Source organism: Perca flavescens, chromosome 22 (assembly GCF_004354835.1).
Source record: "Perca flavescens isolate YP-PL-M2 chromosome 22, PFLA_1.0, whole genome shotgun sequence".
Classification (NCBI taxonomy): domain Eukaryota; kingdom Metazoa; phylum Chordata; class Actinopteri; order Perciformes; family Percidae; genus Perca; species Perca flavescens.
In genome coordinates this window covers 24,683,036-24,705,625 of record NC_041352.1, presented here as the reverse complement: position 1 = coordinate 24,705,625, position 22,590 = coordinate 24,683,036, and the positions used below count along the sequence as shown (strand labels likewise).

The 22,590-nt window shown below is 41.5% G+C and overlaps 1 protein-coding gene across 1 annotated transcript; it reads left to right on the top strand.

The window, feature by feature from the left end:
- Positions 1 to 510: 510 nt before the first annotated feature.
- mynn (myoneurin) lies at positions 511 to 18,448 on the top strand. Its single transcript, XM_028570006.1, has 11 exons — positions 511 to 593; positions 1,171 to 1,227; positions 1,334 to 1,356; positions 3,262 to 3,532; positions 5,760 to 6,421; positions 6,467 to 6,745; positions 13,222 to 13,381; positions 16,154 to 16,332; positions 16,491 to 16,583; positions 16,769 to 16,894; positions 17,920 to 18,448. Exons 4-11 carry the CDS (start codon positions 3,267 to 3,269, stop codon positions 18,303 to 18,305), a joined length of 2,151 nt encoding a protein of 716 aa, XP_028425807.1. The 5' UTR covers positions 511 to 593; positions 1,171 to 1,227; positions 1,334 to 1,356; positions 3,262 to 3,266; the 3' UTR covers positions 18,306 to 18,448.
- Positions 18,449 to 22,590: the final 4,142 nt, after the last annotated feature.

Here is a 22,590-nt window from a genome sequence, read left to right as displayed (position 1 = left end):
ATCCAACTAATGGGAAATACATGTATTGGAGTCAAAACTACAATATTGGCTTCAAGAGTGTTTGAAATAAATAAAATTCCTTGAATGTTAAAACCTATTTTCTGATATATTAGACAGAATTGTATTGATAAATGATAAAATCCAAAAGCTAAAACAACTATGGTGTTTTACTGTAGACTTATAATACCGCTGCACAATGCCTCTAAACTGTAAAGTTTTTTTTGTGTAACTTTTATTTAGCCCATGTAGCCTGTTTTATAATACACTGTACATCTGTAGCCTGAAATCAAAGATGAAAAGTCTCCTTGAAGCCCAAAAATCACAAGTAAAACGCCTTTTCTTAAAAGAGATGTAACATAAAGACTAGAGTAATATAATTTGTGGATTAATTCAAAGGAAATCTCTTCTTTTTGTCAGTATTCCTCATAGCTAATCCTATATGTTTAAGATAGTAATCATACCTGACTCTCGTCCGTCGTCCGGGCGTGGCGGTGTTCATCTCGACCGAACCGAGTATCTTTGCTTGAACGCCGAAGTCTCGCGAGAACCACCGACGTCACAGGATAATGGCTGAAGATCGCGGATATTAGAAGGTACTTTTCTGCTTTTATTTACTTTGTGCTGGATTAATAATACCACATTTACACCCGCGTTGTGTAATGACTGGCGACGCGTTTGCACGGCTCGTCGTTGAAATAAGCGTTTCTAAGATTTTGTGCCAACTTACGTCGATACCGCCGGCGCAAACCGCCGAACCTTCGAAATAAGAGCACAATGTTTTCCGCGCTTTTTACCACTACAAAAACAGGTAGCTTAGCTTCACGTATTATTTAATCTACCGAAACACTCAACCACTGTAATAACTTTCGAGGCGGCTTGCACTGCACGCAAGGGATTCCTAAATCTACACGAAACTACAAACTGCCCTCCGAAGTCATTTTAACCTATCTACGACACTGCTGCTAGCATTAGCATGGCCGTAAGGCCTGCTCAGGAAGCAGGCGCGAGCTTTTATTTTCCAAAACTGCTTTTTCATCTTACCTGTCAAAGCTGCTGATTCCGAGAGTAATATCTGTTGATAAGTGTTTATATAGATGGTGCATTTGTTTTTTTAGACCGTCATTATGCTCCCAATGCTCTCTTTTTTTCATTCATAACTATCTCCAACAGAGAAAGCTACAATTTAAGAGATAAAGAGGAGCTGGTGGAGCAAACACACTACTGACGGTAAGTTGGTACTTTTAATATCATTGTTTACAATCACAGCAAAATAGTTTTGATGTGCCTTTTTTTATTTAAATTTAATTGAACTGTTCTGTTTGTTTTTTTCCAGCTCTGACATTGGATTTTCACCAGGTGAGTAATGTAAACACACTATCAAGCCTTCTTCAGTTTAATTTGGTAGGTCCTTAAATTTACCCATACATGTTAGTTTCATTCATAAAATTCTGTAAGATGAATTAAGATAAAACTTTATTGATCCCACGGGAAAAAAACAAACCACAGGAGTGTTTAATAGACAACAAACACAAATAAAAAAAATCCAAGGCTCTCGTGTTAAGATAAAATGTTTAAAATGTATAATGCCTTTTAGTTCATGTGGCAGATTGAAGAATCTTGTTCGATATAACAAATGTGCCAGAAGAAATACCTTTTTTATTCTAAAGACAAACCCTCAGATTTGTTCTTGAAGCTCACTGGATTGGTTTATGCCTCCCTGCCAAAGAGCACTGTCTTTTTTTCTCAAAGACTATAGATAGATATGTGCATAATGGATAATTGCACCCATAATTGTAATACACACATTGTGTGTATCATTGTACTAGAACAATATATATAAATATAATTGCACGGTGTAATTGTCAAGGTGTAGGTGGTGGTGACGGAGACAAATAAATATACTTAAATAATTTACTTTGAGACTAAAAGGAGAAGTCTATTCTATATTTTCCTTTTGTCAAGCCTGAAACATCTTCTTCCTATGTGCCATAAAGCTCTATTGTTGTCCAATAACAACTAAAAACAACAATAAACATGAGCAACACTGTTGCACCAAATGTTTATTAATTCACCTTCTGTTTTAGGAATGTTTGGTAAATACAGTGGTCAGCTGTTTAGGGAATTAAACCAAATCAAAGTGAATTAAACTATTTGCAAGCTGTGTTTAAATATTTATGTCTTCAGCAACAGTAGAAAATATTGAGCATAGTATATCTTTGTAGTTAGAGCTGTAACAATTCCAAATTTTGCTGTGCAATTAATTGTCTCAGAAATAATTGCGATTAAGAATATAATCGTCTCTTTCGGTCAAATTTTAAAAAGATTAATTAATTAATAGTTTTAAATGAATTCCAGGATGCGTCCTTTGGGTACATCACTGTTATGTGGCCCAGATAATGTAGGTACACAGCCTATGAAGTCAGTCTATAAGTCAGTCTGACGATTGTGATTGGTTTAAAGAAATGCCAATAAAGAGCAAATTTTTCTGCGATCCCAGAATGTTGTGTGGACTAGCCAGATCCTCCTCCGCAGCGCTGTGGAGGAAGGTCTGGCAATGCGAGACTACTATAAAGTAAACAACGCCTCTTTATTATCAAAAAACATATTTTGTATTCCAAAATGTATTACATTTCGGCATGTCTAAACAAAGTCAACAATTACCAGTCACTCACCTTAAGACCGTAGCTAATTTTAGTAATTAATTGCGGTTATTTAAAAAATTGAAAATTAGATAATTATGTAATAATTGCTACTGGCCTACCTGTAGCCTTAACAGTTCATTTATTTTCCTTTAACTTTTGGGTGTTATAAATGTCCCACAAAGTCTCAAATGTTATTAACCAACTACAGCAGACTACCATAACCGTTTAGTAAAGAGTGGTGTAGTTGACCTACATTCAGTTATTCCTGTCCAAGCATGTTATTTGGTAGACTTTCAAATACAATTAAATAAATTTGCATTTGTCTTTAGCCATGTAAGTGCAGCACATGTTTAGTATTGGTTATTAACTCAGCCGTAATGTATTAAACCATCACAAAAACACACAAACACAGTAAAGATATTGTAGCAGCAATAATTCAAAGATTATGTTTGCCTATTGAACTCCCAGCGCGTGCAGTATGTGGCTGATTGCTCTTCAAATGAAAGTATTCTGTTGATTTTAGCATTTAACAGCGCCCCCCAGAGGACAACATTCATAAAGGACACAATAAACAACCGTGGTATTAATGTTCACTGTCTGTTCGGTTGTTTACTGGCAGCAGAGATGGCTCATGTCACCAATCATGGGAAGCTGCTGTTGCAGCGCCTACATCAGCAGCGAGAGATGGACTTCTTGTGCGATATAACCATAATGGTGAGAGACGTGGAGTTCAGAGCCCACCGCAACATCCTGGCTGCGTTCAGCAAGTACTTCTCCGCCCAGGCTGAAAAGGGTCAAGATGTCACAACGTTGGACCCCGATAAGGTCAGCCGCTACGCTCTGGAGAAACTCCTGGAGTTCATCTACACCGGACAGATGAACCTCAGCAGGTAAAACTGCATCAAATACAGTCTCCCTAGCTTTGTAAAAGACTATGGTAGTAATAATAATATAATAACTATTTCTATTGCACCTAAAAACAATAGTTTACAAAGGGCTGTGTGTGTGTGTGTGTGTGTGTGTGTGTGTGTGTGTGTGTGTGTGTGTGTGTGTGTGTGTGTGTGTGTGTGTGTGTGTGTGTGTGTGTGTGTGTGTGTGTGTGTGTGTGTGTGTGTGTGTGTGTGTGTGTGTGTGTGTCATTGTGAAAAAGGAAAGATGGGGCAGCTTTAAACAATTAAATTAACAGGTTATAGGGAAAAAAGACAGTGTAAAGTCTAGTTAAATGTGTTTAAAAAATGATTTAAAAGAAGACTCTGGTTCTGTGGCCGGGTTGTTTCAGTGGGTAGAGCAGGCGCACGTATACATAGAGGTTTATGCCTCGACGCAGAGGTCCAGGGTTCGAGTCCGATCTGTGACGATTTCCTGCATGTCTTCCCCCTCCCTCCCTCTCCCTCTCTCTCTCTCTCTCTCTCTCTCCCCTTTCTCACCTAGCTTTCCTGTCCATTTAAAAGCAGAAAAGCCCAAAAAATTATCTTTAAAAACAAAGGAAGACTTCGGGTAGGTGCACGTATTTGGTGGTGGTTAGGGGTCCTCCCTCAAGAGAATGTTGCGTCTTTCAAAAAAAAAAAAAAAAAAAGATGTTTGTAATTTCACATAATTTTGGGCCATTATTATCACCATATCTGTGTCTAAAACGTTGAAAAAGCTACATCAAATAATAATTAAATAACACTCAAAAAGCTTAAAGACTAAACTTGCTTAAGAAGTCCACTGGGGCAGACTGATCTCCTTAAGTAGCGTATGTATGACACGCCAATGCGTATGAAATTTTGCCATGTTATCAAGACGCATAATCGCTTTTTAGCTTGTTTATCAACGCCGTTTGGCCTCCCATTGACTTACATTACGTGTGAATTATCGCCGTAGCGATTAGTATGAAAGGACGGAAGTAAAACACAGGAGAGCTCAAAATGCGTACAGATAACACGCCATTTGGCTCTAGGAAAGTGGCGTGTATGTTTCAGGGCTCCAGACTAACTTTTTTCACTAGGAGCACAGTGGCCCCCAACTGAAAATTTTAGGAGCGCAACCAGAAAATTTAGGGGCACACACCGTAAATCAACATGCTAACCAAATATTCACATTTCTACTAATTTCCACTGTCTTACTAATAAATACTTTGATAATAGATGCAGACATTACAATGTGCTGTTTTAAATTCAGTGTTACTTTTGAAGATTCAACATAGAAGGCACCATTGCTGTCATGACAGTAAACAAAATATAAAAAAATATACCAGTCTAGTCTACAATTACAATGAATTCACCTTAAAATTAAACATGCATTGTTTAGGCTACTACCCTTAGGGTTGGGTACCTTTCACATCTGAACCAATATCGGTACAGGTACCTGAAATTCTGTTCCAGTACCCAACTGTACTTTTTTCGGTACTTTCCCTCTGTAATTACAAAACAATTATTTCAGTTGTAAAAACAATTCCAAACCTATTTATCTTATGTACTCAGAACATTGTTATTTTATTAGAATATGTTACACTCTAAAGAAATTAAACAAAAATAAAAATCCTACAACCTATTCAATTGAATAATGATTAATTTCTTGTAACTTTTATTCTTGTATTTGTATATTATTATATTTTAGCCTGTTTTATTTTCATCATGACTGTTTTGAATTGCTCTTTAATGTTTCATGTAAAGCACTCTGAATTGCCTTGTTGCTGAAAGGTGCTGTAGAAATAAGTCAGTCAGTCCCCAGGGCAGAGAAACCACTGTTGTGCCTGCTGCTTGTCTCCGAGGAAGTGTAACCTCAACAGCACCGCTTTCGCCTCGCCATTAATATCATATCGCAGCAAACGCTGTCTGCGTGAAGTTTTTAAAAACGGTAACCATACTTGCAACCACTTTATCGGCATTGCCGTGACTTCAACAAAACTGCAGAGCAAACGTAATTTGCACCGTCTGCAGCTCTACGTGTGTGCGTGTTTGTGTCAGAGCTCTGCTCTCTGTCAACTTTCAGAGAGGGCAGATAAGCTTGTGCGTACGCGCTCAGGTACCGGGTACCAAGATTTCGACATTTAACGTGTAAAAAATAGTCAAAAGGGGGCAAATTGTTTCTCAACTAACTTAACGACTGAAATGTTTGCTTTTGCGGTTTCAGTACCAGACAAGCCGCGGTGCGCCGAGCGGCAGTGTTCCTGGGGATGTCCGAGGCCACGAAGTTTCTGGAGGAAACGTCCCACTGGTCCGAGCTGAGCGAAACGTCCCAGTCCGAGGCCGATAAAGAAGCCGGTCTCTCTCCTTCCAGCCCGGCCTCTCCTGGCAGCGCCAGCTCTCCCGTCCCCCTGTCCATTGTCTCCGTCACAGGGGAGTACCAGGAGGACGGCCATGCCGGCGACAAGACGGGCGACCAGCCCAGAGATGGAGAGGCGGAAGAGGGAGAGGGAGAGAAAAGCGACGGAGAGTACACCCCCACTACGCCAAAGAGCGTCGGAAGAGGACAGGGAAGGAAGAGAGGCCGACCGCCGAAGAGTTTGAGTGGCGAACAAACGGTGGAGCCGAGCAGCTCGGTTGACGGCACGCCCAAAACCCAGGGCTACAGGGGGAGAGGGAGAGGAAGAGGGAGAGGGAGGGGGAGGGGGAGAGGCAGAGGCAGAGGGAGAGGTGGATTCAAAAGTGAAGATGTGTCTTTGGAAGATTCAGACGCAGATGGGAGCGTGAAGGATTTAGGGGACACCTCCGAGGACTGGAGCCCTTCTCTGGAGGACGAGACTCCGTCTAAGAAGCCTCGGCCGAGCAGCGGGGAGGGGAGGAGGGGGAGAGGCAGGGGGAGAGGAAGAGGGAGAGGCAGAGGGAGGGGCCGGAGAGTGATGAAGGAGGAGGAGGAGGAAGACGAGGACAGCGGCGGCGCGGGGACGGACGACGGCGGCGGCGAGCGAGAGGAGGGGGAAGTCGGGGAACAGGATGCGTCCGAAATGGACGAGATGACGCTGTCGTGCACCGAGTGCAACAAACTGTTCAAAGACGTGAGCAGCCTGCGCCGGCACGAGAAGATCCACAAGGGCCTGAAGCCGTTTGTCTGCATCTTCTGCTCCAAAAACTTCAGACAAGCCACGCAGCTGAAAACACACCTGCGCATCCACACAGGTGAGACGACTCGTGGTTAATAAATCACCTGTAAGAGGACTCATGCTGCATTCCGTATTAGGGGTGGGATCGGGCCGAATTTTTCTGTCCGAGTCCGGCCCGCGTCCGACAGAACCGTGACCGAACCCGGCCCGAGCCCAACAGGCATCAAGAGATTTATGTCCGAGCCCGTCCCGGCCCGACACCGTTAAAATCTCATTTTTTTTTCTCATGAGTCGTGACTTGAAGTCGTGTGTTTGTGTGGAAAGCTTTTATTAAGCAGCTGTAAGGAAGGCACTCAGAAATGTCAACAGATGAAGTCATCGGCACAGTGAGGTCATCAGCACAGTGAGGTCATCAGCACAGTGAGGTCATCAGCACAGTGAGGTCATCAGCACAGTGAGCGCGCACACGGGGCAACAAGCGCACGTTAACACAGGCGCACACAAGAGGCCCAATCGTATAATTGAAATAAAATTAACGTATGCCTAGACAACTACGTGGAAATATTACCACACAGTAGACTTTGCTTCATTTTCGGTGGTTTTAAAATCTCCTGAGGCCGACTTCTTCTTAACATCTTCCATCGTTGCGCTCTGAGCGCTCGGCATGCAGTCGGCCTGATGTGCACGTGTTTCTGTTAGATTAATATTTTAAATTTATTTTAATCACAAAAACGAACATTTGCATCAAGTGAAACAGGCCCATTACATAATAAGCTGTTTAAAATTTTAAATGTCCAATGCCTTAGGCTACTGCGCCGATGTGACCGTCCGAACCCGTCCCGAACCCGTCCATCATTTCTAAATATCCGTCCGAACCCGGCCCGGCCTGTCGGGACCCGTCGGGCTCGGGTCGGGTATCCCAGCCTTATTCCAGACACCGTTTTTAGCCCGTAAGTTACGACTTCAAGTCACGACTCACGAGTTGGTAGCGTTCCAGGCAAAGTCACGACAAACCCTTCTAGCTAGCGGCTACCTAACGTTGACGTTAGCTATCTAGGTTACTTTACGTTGCCTATTTATGTCTATTTATTTCTACTTATCACTGTTAACAAACGGTGTCTGTACAGCCTCAACGGGGGTTGCCATTGTTGTTTAGGTGTGTGTGACGTCAAAAACTGTAACTGGGAGTACAACCATCTGGTACGAGTTCACGGGTACCAGGACACTTTCACTGGTAGAAGGATCTGAAAACACGAGTTACGGGTTGCCTGGAACGCAGCATTAGTCCTCCGATGGACTCGTGTTTGACCCCAATCAAGTCACAGTTAGTTTAAAGCAAGACTGTGTAAGTTTTGAATTTTTGGTTTAAATTTTTCAGAAAGATTTAGTTTTTATATATTAAGTGTTAGTTAGTTTTTCTTAGGGCCAGGTATAATGTCTCAGAAGTATGTAGCTACATATACTATACATACAAAAAGGAAGTATTAATGTTTAATCTTTGTGCTACTTTAGTGTTGTTGATGTGAAGCAGTTACAGCACAGCCACGTCTCATGTCAACATGTCAACATCACAAAAGTGGACGGAAAATTCATGCTGTCTCCTTTTTCCAGCTGGAGATATATTATAGATTTAAAAAAAAACTAAAATTGAAATGATTAACGGTCACTTTTTATAATATTCAGTGTTTCCTTTAGAATTCTTTTTTTTTTTAGCAGTGGGTGGCAGGACTGAACAACAACAGACTAATACAAGACCTATAGACTGATACAAGACATATAGACTGATACAAGACATATAGACTGATACAAGACATATAGACTGATACAAGACATACAAGACATATAGACTGATACAAGACATATAGACTGATACAAGACCTATAGACTGATACAAGACATATAGACTGATACAAGACATATAGACTGATACAAGACATATAGACTGATACAAGACATATAGACTGATACAAGACATATAGACTGATACAAGACATATAGACTGATACAGGACCTATAGACTGATACAAGACCTATAGACTGATACAAGACATATAGACTGATACAAGACATATAGACTGATACAAGACATATAGACTGATACAAGACCTATAGACTGATACAAGACATATAGACTGATACAAGACATATAGACTGCTACAAGACATATAGACTGCTACAAGACATATAGACTGATACAAGACATATAGACTGATACAAGACATATAGACTGCTACAAGACATATAGACTGCTACAAGACATATAGACTGCTACAAGACATATAGACTGATACAAGACATATAGACTAATACAAGACATATAGACTAATACAAGACATATAGACTGATACAAGACATATAGACTGATACAAGACATACAAGACATATAGACTGATACAAGACATATAGACTAATACAAGACCTATAGACTGATACAAGACATATAGACTGATACAAGACATATAGACTGATACAAGACATACAAGACATATAGACTGATACAAGACATATAGACTGATACAAGACCTATAGACTGATACAAGACCTATAGACTGATACAAGACATATAGACTGATACAAGACATATAGACTGATACAAGACATATAGACTAATACAAGACATATAGACTGATACAAGACATAGACTGATACAAGACATATAGACTGATACAAGACATATAGACTGATACAAGACATATAGACTGATACAAGACATAGACTGATACAAGACATATAGACTGATACAAGACATATAGACTGATACAAGACATATAGACTAATACAAGACATATAGACTGATACAAGACATAGACTGATACAAGACATATAGACTGATACAAGACCTATAGACTGATACAAGACCTATAGACTGATACAAGACATATAGACTAATACAAAACATATAGACTGATACAAGACATATAGACTGATACAAGACATATAGACTGATACAAGACATATAGACTAATACAAGACCTATAGACTGATACAAGACATATAGACTAATACAAGACATATAGACTGATACAAGACCTATAGACTGATACAAGACATATAGACTGATACAAGACATATAGACTGATACTAGACATATAGACTGATACAAGACATATAGACTGATACTAGACATATAGACTGATACAAGACATATAGACTGATACAAGACATATAGACTGATACTAGACATATAGACTGATACTAGACATATAGACTGATACTAGACATATAGACTGATACAAGACATATAGACTGATACAAGACATATATACTAATACAAGACATATAGACTGATACAAGACCTATTGAAAATGAGGACATACGTCACGATTTGGGGTGAGTCTGAGTCCGTCCACCATTTTGGGATCCTACACTATCGGTTGCCAGGGGCAACAGTGTCAGCGCGACACAGACATGGAGCTGGAAAGACGGCTCAAGGAATTATCATTAAGGCGTCTATTAACAGAGAAATCACGAGAAAATTAAGAAGAAGGCAGCAAAAGAAAAGGGCCCTTACAGAGACAAACTGATAGGAACAACAACCTCTGAAACTGGTCCAGTATATTAATCAGTTAGCATCCACTAAAAGTTCAGTTTTTGCCGCTGACAGACTCAGATTATTATTCTAAGTGTGTGACAACATTATGGAAAGGATCCCTACAGAGGTAGACCTTTTAGTTAAAGAGTAAGATCCTTTTAGTTTAACATGAAACAGCCCCGATATCACAATCACCAAACTCCACCAGACTCCATGTAAATAATCAGTACTTTTACCATTGTAAAACACACTTCATTCAAAGTGGACAGAAACTAAATAAAACTACCAAAAGTCCTCTTGGTTCATCTTTCCACTGTTCCAACAATCACCACTCTGGTTTGGTTGAAATAAACCCTTAATTCACCCATTTACATGTGGAGATATGCTGGCTCTATACATGCTAAAAGTCCTGATTATTTACATGGAGTCTGGTGGAGATATGCTGGCTCTATACACGCTTAAAGTCCTGATTTATTTACATGGAGTCTGGTGGAGATATGCTGGCTCTATACACGCTTAAAGTCCTGATTTATTTACATGGAGTCTGGTGGAGATATGCTGGCTCTATACACGCTTAAAGTCCTGATTTATTTACATGGAGTCTGGTGGAGATATGCTGGCTCTATACACGCTAAAAGTCCTGATTATTTACATGGAGTCTGGTGGAGTTTGGTGATGGTGATTTCGGGGATGTTTGATGTTAAACTAAAAGGATCTTACTCTTTAACTAAAAGGTCTATCTTGTAGGGATCCTTTCCAGTCAGTGTGCTGTCTCTGTGCTGGACCAGAGAAAGGTCCTTTCTTCTATTTGCAGCCACCCAAGAAATCCGACGTCTCCTTGTCACATCGGAGAGATGCTCTCCTTCATGCTTTTTCCATGTAGGGAAACAAAAAAACTTTAACACATGGTTCCTACGGTTTCCACGACAATCGTGTGAGACACTGGAGCCTTTTTACTTTTTTACAAAGACGTGTTTTCCAGGCATTTAAAAATAGTGAGGAATTGCAGCAACCTCCTCTGCTACCAACACAAACAATGAACGGTTCTGGCGGGTAGCCTCCCAAAATGGCGGAAGGGGGCGGGGCGCTGTGTAGTGACGTCATCTCCACATTCTCAATCAATCAATCAATCAAAACTTTATTTATAGAGCACTTTTCATACTGCTTTTCTATACTTTTTCTATACTTTTCTATGTAAAATGTAGCACAAAGTGCTTTACAATTTAAAAACAATTGACCCCCCATCACATAAATACATCCCCAGACGCCTACAGACACACACCCACCAACAACATCCACAGACACTGTCTCATACACACAATAAAACTAACATGTCACTGTGCACGGAAAAGCTGAATTAAACAGGTGGGTCTGAACAAATCTGAACATTCTCTGCAGCCCTGAGGTCCGACGGCAGACTGTTCCACAGACGGGGGCCGTAGTACTGAAACGACGCTTCTCCGTGAGTGTGTGTCCTGACCTTGGGAATAGTCAAAAGGCCAGCACCGGAGGACCTCAGGGTTCGCGAAGGCTCATATGGTAAAAGCAGTTCAAAAAGATAAGAAGGCCCAACACCATTAAGACATTTAAAAACTAACAAAAGTACCTTAAAATCGATCCTGAAACACACAGGGAGCCAATGCAATGATCTTAAAACCGGTGTAATATGTGCCCGCCTTCTATCATTGGTCAATTTGCAGTATACCTGCACTGCGTTTTCAGTCTGAGTGCAACACTAATATAAGTCAGAGAAAAAGAAGAAGCTGTAGTTGTGCTGTAATTATAGAACACAGGATGCCTTAAAAGTTACAATGTGGTTATTTTACAGACTCAAATCTGGAATAAACTTTATTTTTAAGTGAATAAGTGACAACAAAAGGACACGAGCGGCTGAGTTCTGTAACAGCTGAAGTGGAGAGATACTCAATTGACTAATACAGGCTTAAATGAGCTGAGAACAGAAGTTAGACCACTTACAGTTCTCATGGATCTACACACACCATCTCAACTGGCTTATCATACGGACAGCTAGTCTCTTTTTCCTTTCTCCCTTTTTCTGCCAAGTGACTAGCCGCGCTATTCTCCGACATGCACTCTAACAATGCAGCCCTATTTCTAATACCGTGGGGTGCAGAAATGTGTCCAAGGGGACCCTAACCCTAACCCACGGTCAAATCAACATAGAGGAAACGCTGTTATTGTTTGAAACTTTCATGTGGTTATTATCACCAGTTACTAGGACTGCTCGATTATGGAAAATATCATAATCACGATTATTTTGGTCGATAATGAAATCAAGATTATTTAACACGATTACTCGTTGACTTTTGGAAAGATGTTGCAAATATTGAACCTTAAAAAGCAGTGAAACCGTTAAACAAATCAACAGTAAAAACACCTTGAACTGTGAAATTTCCCTTCATACGATACCCGTTTGAACATTTAAAAAAAATAATTTCAGATCACAAGACAAAACAAGAGTTTACTCGCAAAACGTGCAAATTGTTTTTCTCACTTACTCTGTCTTTGTGATCATCAGGAGCCAGAAATCCTAATCGCGACTGAAATTTGGATTCATTGCACGGCCCTACCAGTAACTCACCAGTTTGGCTGAACTAACTCACCTCTCTCTGTGTGTGTCTCTCTCTGTGTGTCTCTCTGTTTGTGTCTCTGTCTCTGTGTGTGTCTCTGTGTGTGTCTCTGTGTGTCTCTCTGTTTGTGTCTCTGTCTCTGTCTCTCTGTGTGTCTCTCTGTGTGTCTCTGTGTGTATCTCTGTGTGTGTGTGTGTGTCTCTGTGTGTGTCTCTCTCTGTGTGTCTCTGTGTCTCTCTCTGTGTGTCTCTCTCTGTGTGTCTATCTCTGTGTGTCTCTCTCTGTGTCTCTGTGTCTCTCTGCGTGTGTGTCTCTCTCTCTGTGTGTCTCTGTGTGTGTGTGTATCTGTGTCTCTCTCTGTGTGTCTCTCTCTGTGTGTCTCTCTCTGTGTGTGTCTCTCTCTGTGTGTCTCTGTGCTGTCTGTTGCAGGCGAGAAGCCGTTTAATTGCTCCAGCTGCGACAAGTGTTTTGCCCAGAAGTGTCAGCTGGTTGCTCACCGCCGGATGCACCACGGCGAGGAGAAGCCGTACACCTGCGAGCGCTGCGGATTCAAGTTCGCCACCTCGTCCAACTACAAAATACACATCAGGTACACGCACTGCTCTGGGTATTATTACACAGCGGTGGATGGAAAAGGCCAACTCACCTGTAGTTGTTGCCGTCGAGGAGACGCCACTGGTTGCCTGGTGAGATCAGGGTTGGTTATCGTTGGGATTTTTACGCTTCCGATGCCAAACCGGTACTTTTTAAATGAGTCCGATTCCTAAACTGTTCTTGAAAAAGTGTAATATGTTTACCAGCGATCACATGCAGGGAATGGTAAATATGCTTTTACGTCCGTTTTGGTGAACCCAGAGTGAAGATATTAGCCTGACAAGCCAGACCCACATCCAGATGTTGGGTCTGTGAACTCCCCATTGGTCAGGGCTCAATCCGAGGGGCGGGATAAACGGTTGTCTTTCAAATTCCCTCTGCACGCAACAGGATAGCGCTACAACCAATCAGAGCAACGAAGAAGGTAGCGGAGCTAGTTGATGGATATTAAACATTTGCCGTATCCGGTCGGCAAAACTCCGAACACATCTTCCTTTTTTAAGAATGACTTCAGAGCCGTTCTTTGTTCTTTTATCAAAGAAAAGCTGAACACCAAGTCTTCCAGAAGACCTCTGTTCACCAGCAGCAGCAGCCATAAGCCCCGCCCACCGACTCTATACACAATGTGATTGGCCTGACTAGAATTTGGTTTTTCCAGCTCGCAAGCCAACGGAGAGTGCCTAGACCCACCCTGGCTGCAAATTACATTTGCTGCCGCTAAGTTGCGTCTAGATTTCTAGGCTAGGACAATATGGCATTTTAAAAGTAGCCTACATTTACGGTAACTAGCTAACGGTAGACTACAGAGAAAGTGAGATATTTTTACGTCCGTTTCGGAGCGACGGAGGGAAAATATTTCAGTCGACACATTAAGTGGAACCAAAAAGAGGAACCGAAATTTGCGTTCCAATCCCATCCGATTCCTACCGGTTTCGAAGCTACCTTAAATGATTAAATGACAGGGTGACAGTGTGTGTTACTTAGAGATGGGCTGCCACCTTTCAGTAGCTTAGTCGACTAATCGATCGTTTTGGTCTTACGCTCCGTTTACACGTGGCCGGCTATTTTCATAAACTGACATTTCAACCTCTCCATTTTCAAAAATAACACCGTGCACAGCTGTCAGTTTTCAGAAAAGTGTTCATTTACACGAACCCGTTTATATATGCCGTCGATGCAGTCAAGAGTAGGGTTGGGCATCGAGAACCAATTCCTAATCGGAATCGTTTCAAAAATTACGATTCGGAATCGTTTGGAGGATTTGGTTTCAAATCCTTCCCAATTTAACATGCGCAAGTTTTGGTTTCCGTAGCGGCCAGGTGCTTGTTGTGTTGCAGCCGTGGAGAACAGTAAGCGGTGCTCTAGTGGGGCTTTATTTTACATTGAAAAACCTGTAAAACTGCAAACCACCGTTGAATCAAAATAAAACTTTCCTTTTATTTGTGAAAATAGGCATGTGACCCGTTTCAACTCCACCACTCAAAGAATCGGAATCGAGAATCGATAAGAAATCAGAAATTGGAATCAGAAACGTTAAAATCCAAACGATGCCCAACCCTAGTCAAGAGCACGCCAGACCTGTAGGTGGCGGTGTAACGAGAAGCTCAAGCCCACGTTAGCCAATCAGAATCCTTAAAATAGCAACAATAGCAACGAATCACTTCCTCTTTCTCTCTCTCAGCTGCCCTAAACCTCCGTTTGTCTCAGTTTATGTGCAAACGAAGATTTCAAAAATCTCCACTCTAGCCGGAGTTTTTAGAAAGACTCGTTTTCAGAGGAGAATTCTCCGTTTGCGTGTAAACGAAGGGCACAAATGAAGGGAAATGTCTCAGTTTGTAAAAAATAACCACGTACGTGTAAACAGGGTCTTAGTTGACTAAGATTTCTTTAGTCGATTAGTCTTTTTTTTTTTTTTTTTTTTTTTTTTTTTTTTTTTATGCTTTTTCGTGCTAAATTTCCAAGAAACTTATGAGCACATCTCTGGTAAACACAATATTTAAAGTGGAGTTTTTGCATTTTGATTCTTTGTGGAGAAACTTGGTTATCAGATGATCAATGGACTTTGAATTAATATTAATTAATAATATTTAGCCCACGTAGGCTATTTAATACACTTTTATTTACTAATGTAGTCTAAAATAAATGATAGCCAGTTACATTACAGCCCAAAAATGGTCTTAAAACTAGAACATTTTAAAACTGTTTTATTGCAATTATTCTGCTCTTTTCTAGTCAGATGTGGGGAGGGGTATGACTGGAGGAGGAATATACAGTATGTGAAGTACTGTACAGTAGTTTCATTTATTTATGACATTAGACCTTTTAGGGAAGTGCAACATAACAATGTTATGTCAACACTCGATTTTACTGATTTCTATGTATTGATGTGTGTATGTTATGTGTTAGATAAATAGTGCTCTAGATGGCTGGTTCACTGTCTGTGATTATGTGTCAATATGCCTGGACTGTACAACAAATCACCTCTCGGGGACATCAAAGAACACATCTGTCGATTAAATCAACTAACTGATTAGATTGATTAGAAGAATTTCTTTAGTCGAGGACAGCCCTAGTGTTACTATTTGTCTTTGTATGTTATTTAGCTCAGGTTTAAGTATGTTGTATCCCATTTTCACTTCAGTGTTCCTTTTATTTTAGTATTTCTCTGCAGATTGGAACATTGCATCAGTCAGGTTTATTGTATGGACACATTCAATGTCTGGACAGGGAAGACTGATTTATTTTGTGTGTGTGTTTTTCTCTACAGGCTGCACAGTGGCGAGAAGCCGTACGTCTGTGACATCTGTGGTCAGGCGTTCGCTCAGTCGAGCACGTTGACCTATCACAAGCGCCGACACACCGGAGAGAAACCGTACCAGTGTGACCTGTGCGGCATGTCCTTTTCTGTCTCTTCTTCTCTCATCGCTCACGCACGAAAACACACCGGTGAGAGGGGTTTTCCCACGTTTATTAACGGGATTGGAACGTCAGCCGGCTAGATTTTAACAATAGAGTTGTTGGGTCACTTAGCAGCCAAAACCATGTCATCTTTTGGCTCAAAATAGCTGTCCTGAAGTGTGTGTGTGTGTGTGTGTGTGTTTAAGGTGAGACGCCGTACAAATGTTCCCAGCCGCAATGTGCCGCAAGCTTTGTGACGTCTTCCGAATTGAAGAAACACATGAGGCGCCTTCACCCGGGTGAGTTTTCCTGGATCCCACATCAGACTTTTCACCTCGACAAAGTTTCTCCTCAGAGAAGAGGAAAGCAGGATTTAACGTTGATAACTGTGTGTGTGTGTGTGTGTGTGTGTGTGTGTGTGTGTGTGTGTGTGTGTGTGTGTGTGTGTGTGTGTGTGTGTGTGTGTGTGTGTGTGTGTGTGTAGAGGGGAACAACGGTGTCCAGTGTCTGCTGTGTGGAAACAGGTTCGCCAGCGTGAAGAACATGATCAAACACCAGGAGAAGGCTCACGCTGATGAAGTGCGGCAACACAAGGAGAGAGCCAGAGCAGGTGTGTGTGTGTGTGTGTGTGTGTGTGTGTGTGTGTGTGTGTGTGTGTGTGTGTGTGTGTGTGTGTGTGTGTGTGTGTGTGTGTGTGTGTGTGTGTGTGTGTGTGTGTGTGTGTGTGTGTGTGTGTGTGTGTGTGTGTGTGTGTGTGTGTGTGTGTGTGTGTGTGTGTGTGTGTGTGTGTGTGTGTGTGTAAGCTTTTTTGAAAATCATCTTTTGGTCATTTTCGGTTCATAATCTGACAGCAGCAGAAACATCGAGTCACTTTTAAAAGCCCAACACAAGGTAAAAATTGAATTTAAAATGTGATTCAGTTATATTCCAGTGATGTTAAAGTTTGACTGGATATTTTGGCAACAGTGAATCTATTGCATGAATGTGTGTCTGTGAAGCCTTGCATGTAGTGTATTTACACCTGTAAAGACTGTAGCTCTATGTGATGCAACCACTGATTAAGGCCAAATCTACACTACTACTACGTTTTCATTTTTCCAACGGCGTTTTGAGAACGTTAGCAATTTAGTTTTTCACGTGTTTGTCAGTACAAGAACCAGCAGAAATGGAGTATTTGATAACTTTGTGTGTGTGTGTGTGTGTGTGTGTGTCTGTGTCTGTGTCTGTGTGTGTGTCTCTGTGTGTGTGTGTGTGTGTGTGTGTGTGTCTGAGTGTGTGTCTGTGTGTGTGGGTCTCTCTCTGTGTGTGTGCCTGTGTGTGTGTGTGTGTGTGTGTGTGTGTGTGTGTGTGTGTGTGTGTCTGAGTGTGTGTCTGTGTGTGTGGGTCTCTCTCTCTGTGTGTGTGTGTGTGTGTGTGTGTGTGTGTGTGGTGTGGTCTCTCTCTCTCTGTGTGTGCGTCTGTGTGTGTGTCTGTGTGTGTGTGTGTGTGTGTGTGTGTGTGTGTGTGTGTGTGTGTGTGTGTGTGTGTGTGTGTGTGTGTGTGTGTGTGTGTGTGTGTGTGTGTGTGTGTGTGTGTGTGTGTGTGTGTCTGTGTCTGTGTCTGTGTCTGTGTCTGTGTGTGTGTGTGCGTGAGCAGTAGTCCTCCTGGCTTCCAGCCACCCTGTGGCCTTCGTCCAGAGCAAACTCTCCCAGGAAAACAAAGGAATGGCTTCCATCCCGGAAGACGAGCCCTCCAACCCCGAGCCGACCACCCCGAACCCGAAAGCATCGGCTCCATCTGCCGCCACGGCCGCCGCCGCCACGGCAACCACCACCACGGCCACCGCCGACGTGCAGGACTTCAAGGCGGAGCCGGCTAACCCCGCCAACGAGCAGGTGACCTACGAACCGGACCAGGAGCAGACCATCAACTCGGACACGCTCCACGCCCTGGTGGAGCAGCTGAGGCCACAGCCCTCTCCGGCCCCGAGCCTGGAGCAGATCGTCATCATCAGGACGGTGGACAACCCTCCGCAGCAGTGAGGCCCGAGCCAACAGGCCGCCACGTCCGTTTTTTTTAACATACAAGCCACAGTCAGCCCACTGCACTCACATTCGTGCGTGTATATACAGTACAGGCCAAAAGTTTGGACACACCTTCTCATTCAATGTGTTTCTTTATTTTCATGACTATTTCCATTGTAGATTCTCACTGAAGGCATCAAAACTATGAATGAACACATATGGAATTATGTACTTAACAAAAAAGTGTGAAATAACTGAAAACATGTCTTATATTTTAGATTCCTCAAAGTAGCCTCCCTTTGCTTTTTCTGATAACTCTACAAACCCTTGGTGTTCTCTCAATGAGCTTCATGAGGTAGTCACCTGAAATGGTTTTACCTTCACAGGTGTGCTTTGTCAGGGTTAATTAGTGGAATTTCCCTTATTGATAAAAATGCAAAGGGTGGCTACTTTGAAGAATCTAAAATATAAGACATGTTTTCAGTTATTTCACACTTTTTTGTTAAGTACATAATTCCATATGTGTTCATTCATAGTTTTGATGCCTTCATTGAGAATCTACAATGTAAATAGTCATGAAAATAAAAAGGAAACTCATTGAATGAGAAGGTGTGTCCAAACTTTTGGCCTGTACTGTATACGCAGAACATAGACTTTAACAGACGTTGCAGGTTATCTGCAAGTGAAAGATAATTCTGTTCTATTACAATTTGGGTCTTAACGTTGTATTTATCACATTAACAGCTGAGGTCAGGGAATCCAGTCTGACAAGTTGTAAACAAACAAAGTTAGTCCTAGTGCTGTGCTCAATTTGAAGAAATTCTTAGTCGACTAACGCTCATTCAATTGTATTGACTAATCGATTAGTTGATTTAATCGACAGATCTGTAAATCTGAGTTTCTCCGCAAAGAGTCGTGCAAAAGCACCACTTTAATTCTTGTGTTTACCAGAGATGTGCTCGTACGTTTCTTGGAAATAAGTCATTCAGCATGAAAAAAAAAGCATCAAACACGACTAATGGACGAAAGAAATCTAAGTTGACTAAGACCAAAACTAGAGATGGTCCGATACCATTTTTTGCTTCCCGATACCGATTCCGATACCTGAACATGCGTATCGGCCGATACCGAGTACCGATCCGATACCAGTGTGTCATATATTTTATTATGTTTTAACAACTGTATACTACTATCCCTGTATGGATGTGATATGATTTCTATCTTTGTTGTCGGTCTGGCTCAGGTTAAACTCTTTGTGAAACATGAACAAACACAGAACTTTCTTTTATTCTCCAGTTTGACAGTCATAATAAATAAACTACTTTAACGTAGATTTTCTTTAGGGCTTTATTACGTGGTATTGGATCGGTGCATAAACTCCAGTACTTCCTGATACCGATACCGGTATCGGACCATCTCTAACCAAAACGACCGATTAGTGAACTAATCGACTAAGAGGGAGCAGCCCTAGTTAGTCAAACTTATTTTGGAGGAGAAAACAAAGGTGAAAAGGTGAAAATTGTCACCCAAATGGTCCGTCATAAACATCCGTCATTGACTACCTGAGTCCACTTCGACTTACCACGCTTACCGTAGTTGTGTGCACACAGTCGTGATTATTCCCGACATTTCAGATGCATTCACTGTCAGTTTGACCTCCGAATGAAGTGGTTTGGATCCAGCAAAAAGGGGAATCCTTTATTTTCACGTTAATTCCATCCATTAGCAACACAATGACAGAATACGTGACTATTTTGATCATGGGTTTCATACGCTTTCTGTAATAAAACATTTAAAAGCAAAAGAAAAATCGTATCAAATGGGGGTCCGTGGTCTAATTTGTGTCAGTTTTCAGGGTCCTTGATGTGAATAAGTTGGGCAACCATAGCTTTAGATCATCTGGATAAACTAACTTAACTTATAAACTTGTCCGACCGCCGGTGTTTCTTGCCTCGTCAAACTTAAAGGAACACAGCGACTTATTGGGACTTAAGCTTATTCACCGTATCTTCGCCAGAGTTAGATAAGTCCATACATACCCTTCTCATCTCCCTGTGTGCTGTAACTCTGTCTGACGCACCCACCGGTAGCCTAGCTTAGCACAGATCCTGGAGGTAACCGGCTCCATCTAGCCTAGCTTAGCACAGATCCTGGAGGTAACCGGCTCCATCTAGCCTAGCTTAGCACAGATCCTGGAGGTAACCGGCTCCATCTAGCCTAGCTTAGCACAGATCCTGGAGGTAACCGGCTCCATCTAGCCTAGCTTAGCACAGATCCTGGAGGTAACCGCCTCCATCTAGCCTAGCTTAGCACAGACCCTGGAGGTAACCGGCTCCATCTAGCCTAGCTTAGCACAGATCCTGGAGGTAACCGGCTCCATCTAGCCTACTGCTCCCAATAAGTGACAAAATAACTCCAACATGTTCCTATTTACATGTTGTGATTTGTATAGTCACAGCGTGTACAGATAACAAAGTCACATGACACAGAGCCATCTTCTAACCGTATACATACTGGGAACTATATTCTCAGAAAGCGAAGCACTGCTATTCGCGCGGAGTGATTTGCTAGCAGCACCTGAGCAGCAGAGTTCTGGAGTGCTGCGAGTATGGACTTATCTAACTAAATAAGCTGAATTCCCAATAAGTTCCTTTTAACTGAATCAATGTTTCTATTACTTTGAGTTAGTATAATGTAATTATAGTAGAATTATGTGGAAAAGTACAAAAATAAGACCTGAGTTGTAAAAAAAAAACCAAGACGACAATAGAATAATCACAAACAATTTCGCCACATTTTCACAAAAAAAGGATTGTTAGCTGTTGATCTCAAAAAGAGAACCGGTCGGAGAGCGAGTGAGGGGAAACCAAGCTGAACACATTTAGCCCTTTTTTATTCACTACCGGGGGTGGAAGCGATCCTCATTGGTTAAACACGACCTCGAGGAGAACTCGCCGTCTAGCATCCATTCAAAACAGAGTTGTTGACAATGAAGTGTATGAACAACAAGCGATGACAGCAGGATGCATTATTTTGTCTTTTTTCTACATACAAAATGAACTGTTTTCCAGTACGAGACATTTCGAGTGCATTTTAAAATTGGCAGATAAGTAAGAGCAGCTAATACCTTGAGCGGAGGTAACGGAATCAGTGTGAGGGGGGGAGGGAGAAAGTCTGATCGGTGCAACGTCACATTCGTGCGTATATACGCAGAACATGGACTTTAACGGACGTTGGCTTATCTGCAAGTGAAAGTAGGAGAAAACGGGTGAAAAGGTGAAAATTGTCACTCAAATGGTCCGTCATAAACATCCGTCATTGACTACCTGAGTCCACTTCGACCTACCACGCTTACCGTAGTTGCGTGCACACAGTCGGGATTATTCCCGACATTTCAGATGCATTCGCTGTCAGTTTGACCTCCGAATGAAGTGGTTTAACCCTAACCCTGTTGTCTTCCAGTCGACCATTCAGCTTTTAGTTTTTATGGGTCCAAATTTTAAATTAAAACTTTTTTTTCTTTCTTTTTCGAACACTTTTCCATACATTTTTGTTTGATTTTTTTGTTTTTTCAAAAAAAAATTGTCACTTTTTCCGACATTCATGTCAATATTTCGACCATTTTTAAAAAATTTCGTCTATTTTGTATTGATTTTTTTTTGCTATAAAATTGAATACAACACCCAAATTCAATGAAAGTACTGAACACTGATCTATTTTACTTGTGAAGAACGGAAAAACAATCCACGTTATTTCTCTTTGACAATTAGGTTGAAAGAAACCCAATTTTTTGGGGGGGGAAAATGGGTCAAATATGACCCGAGGTCAACGGGACTGTTCGAAAGGGTTTCCAGCTTCAGCTAAACAGTAAAAATGTGTGTACTGTGTCTAAAAAATGTGTGTAACGTAGCTGATGAGTTTCAAACTTTTCCCAGCTACTTCCAAATTCCATGACACAAAAACTGACGCTACTAAAGACTAACATTTCCTCAGACGTTTATGTTCGTGTCTGGAGTTACTTTTCCATTGCATCTCTGGTTGGATGAATTCTCTAATTTAAAGAAACGTTGATCAGATCTTAATGTCGATCATATAAATGTCAGCCAGTACAACTCTCTTGCATTGTTTTAATGAATACAGTAGTAAGTAAGTAGCGGCCCTGTTCTCGCCACACCATATGTTATTTGTCATGAATGTGATGGTGGCTTTATAAATGTAAACATCTCCCCTGTTAATGCAAACCAAGGTCTTTGTTTTAGTGTTGTATAGTTTTTTTTCTTTTTATAAAGCAGCTGTTTTAGAT

Excerpts from the sequence above, each read along its gene's own strand:
- mynn (XM_028570006.1), top strand. The coding sequence starts at position 3,267 with ATGGCTCATGTCACCAATCATGGGAAGCTGCTGTTGCAGCGCCTACAT. Across the intron at positions 6,746-13,221 it reads ACACCTGCGCATCCACACAG|GCGAGAAGCCGTTTAATTGC; the intron begins GTGAGACGACTC and ends TGTCTGTTGCAG. Across the intron at positions 13,382-16,153 it reads AACTACAAAATACACATCAG|GCTGCACAGTGGCGAGAAGC; the intron begins GTACACGCACTG and ends TTTTCTCTACAG.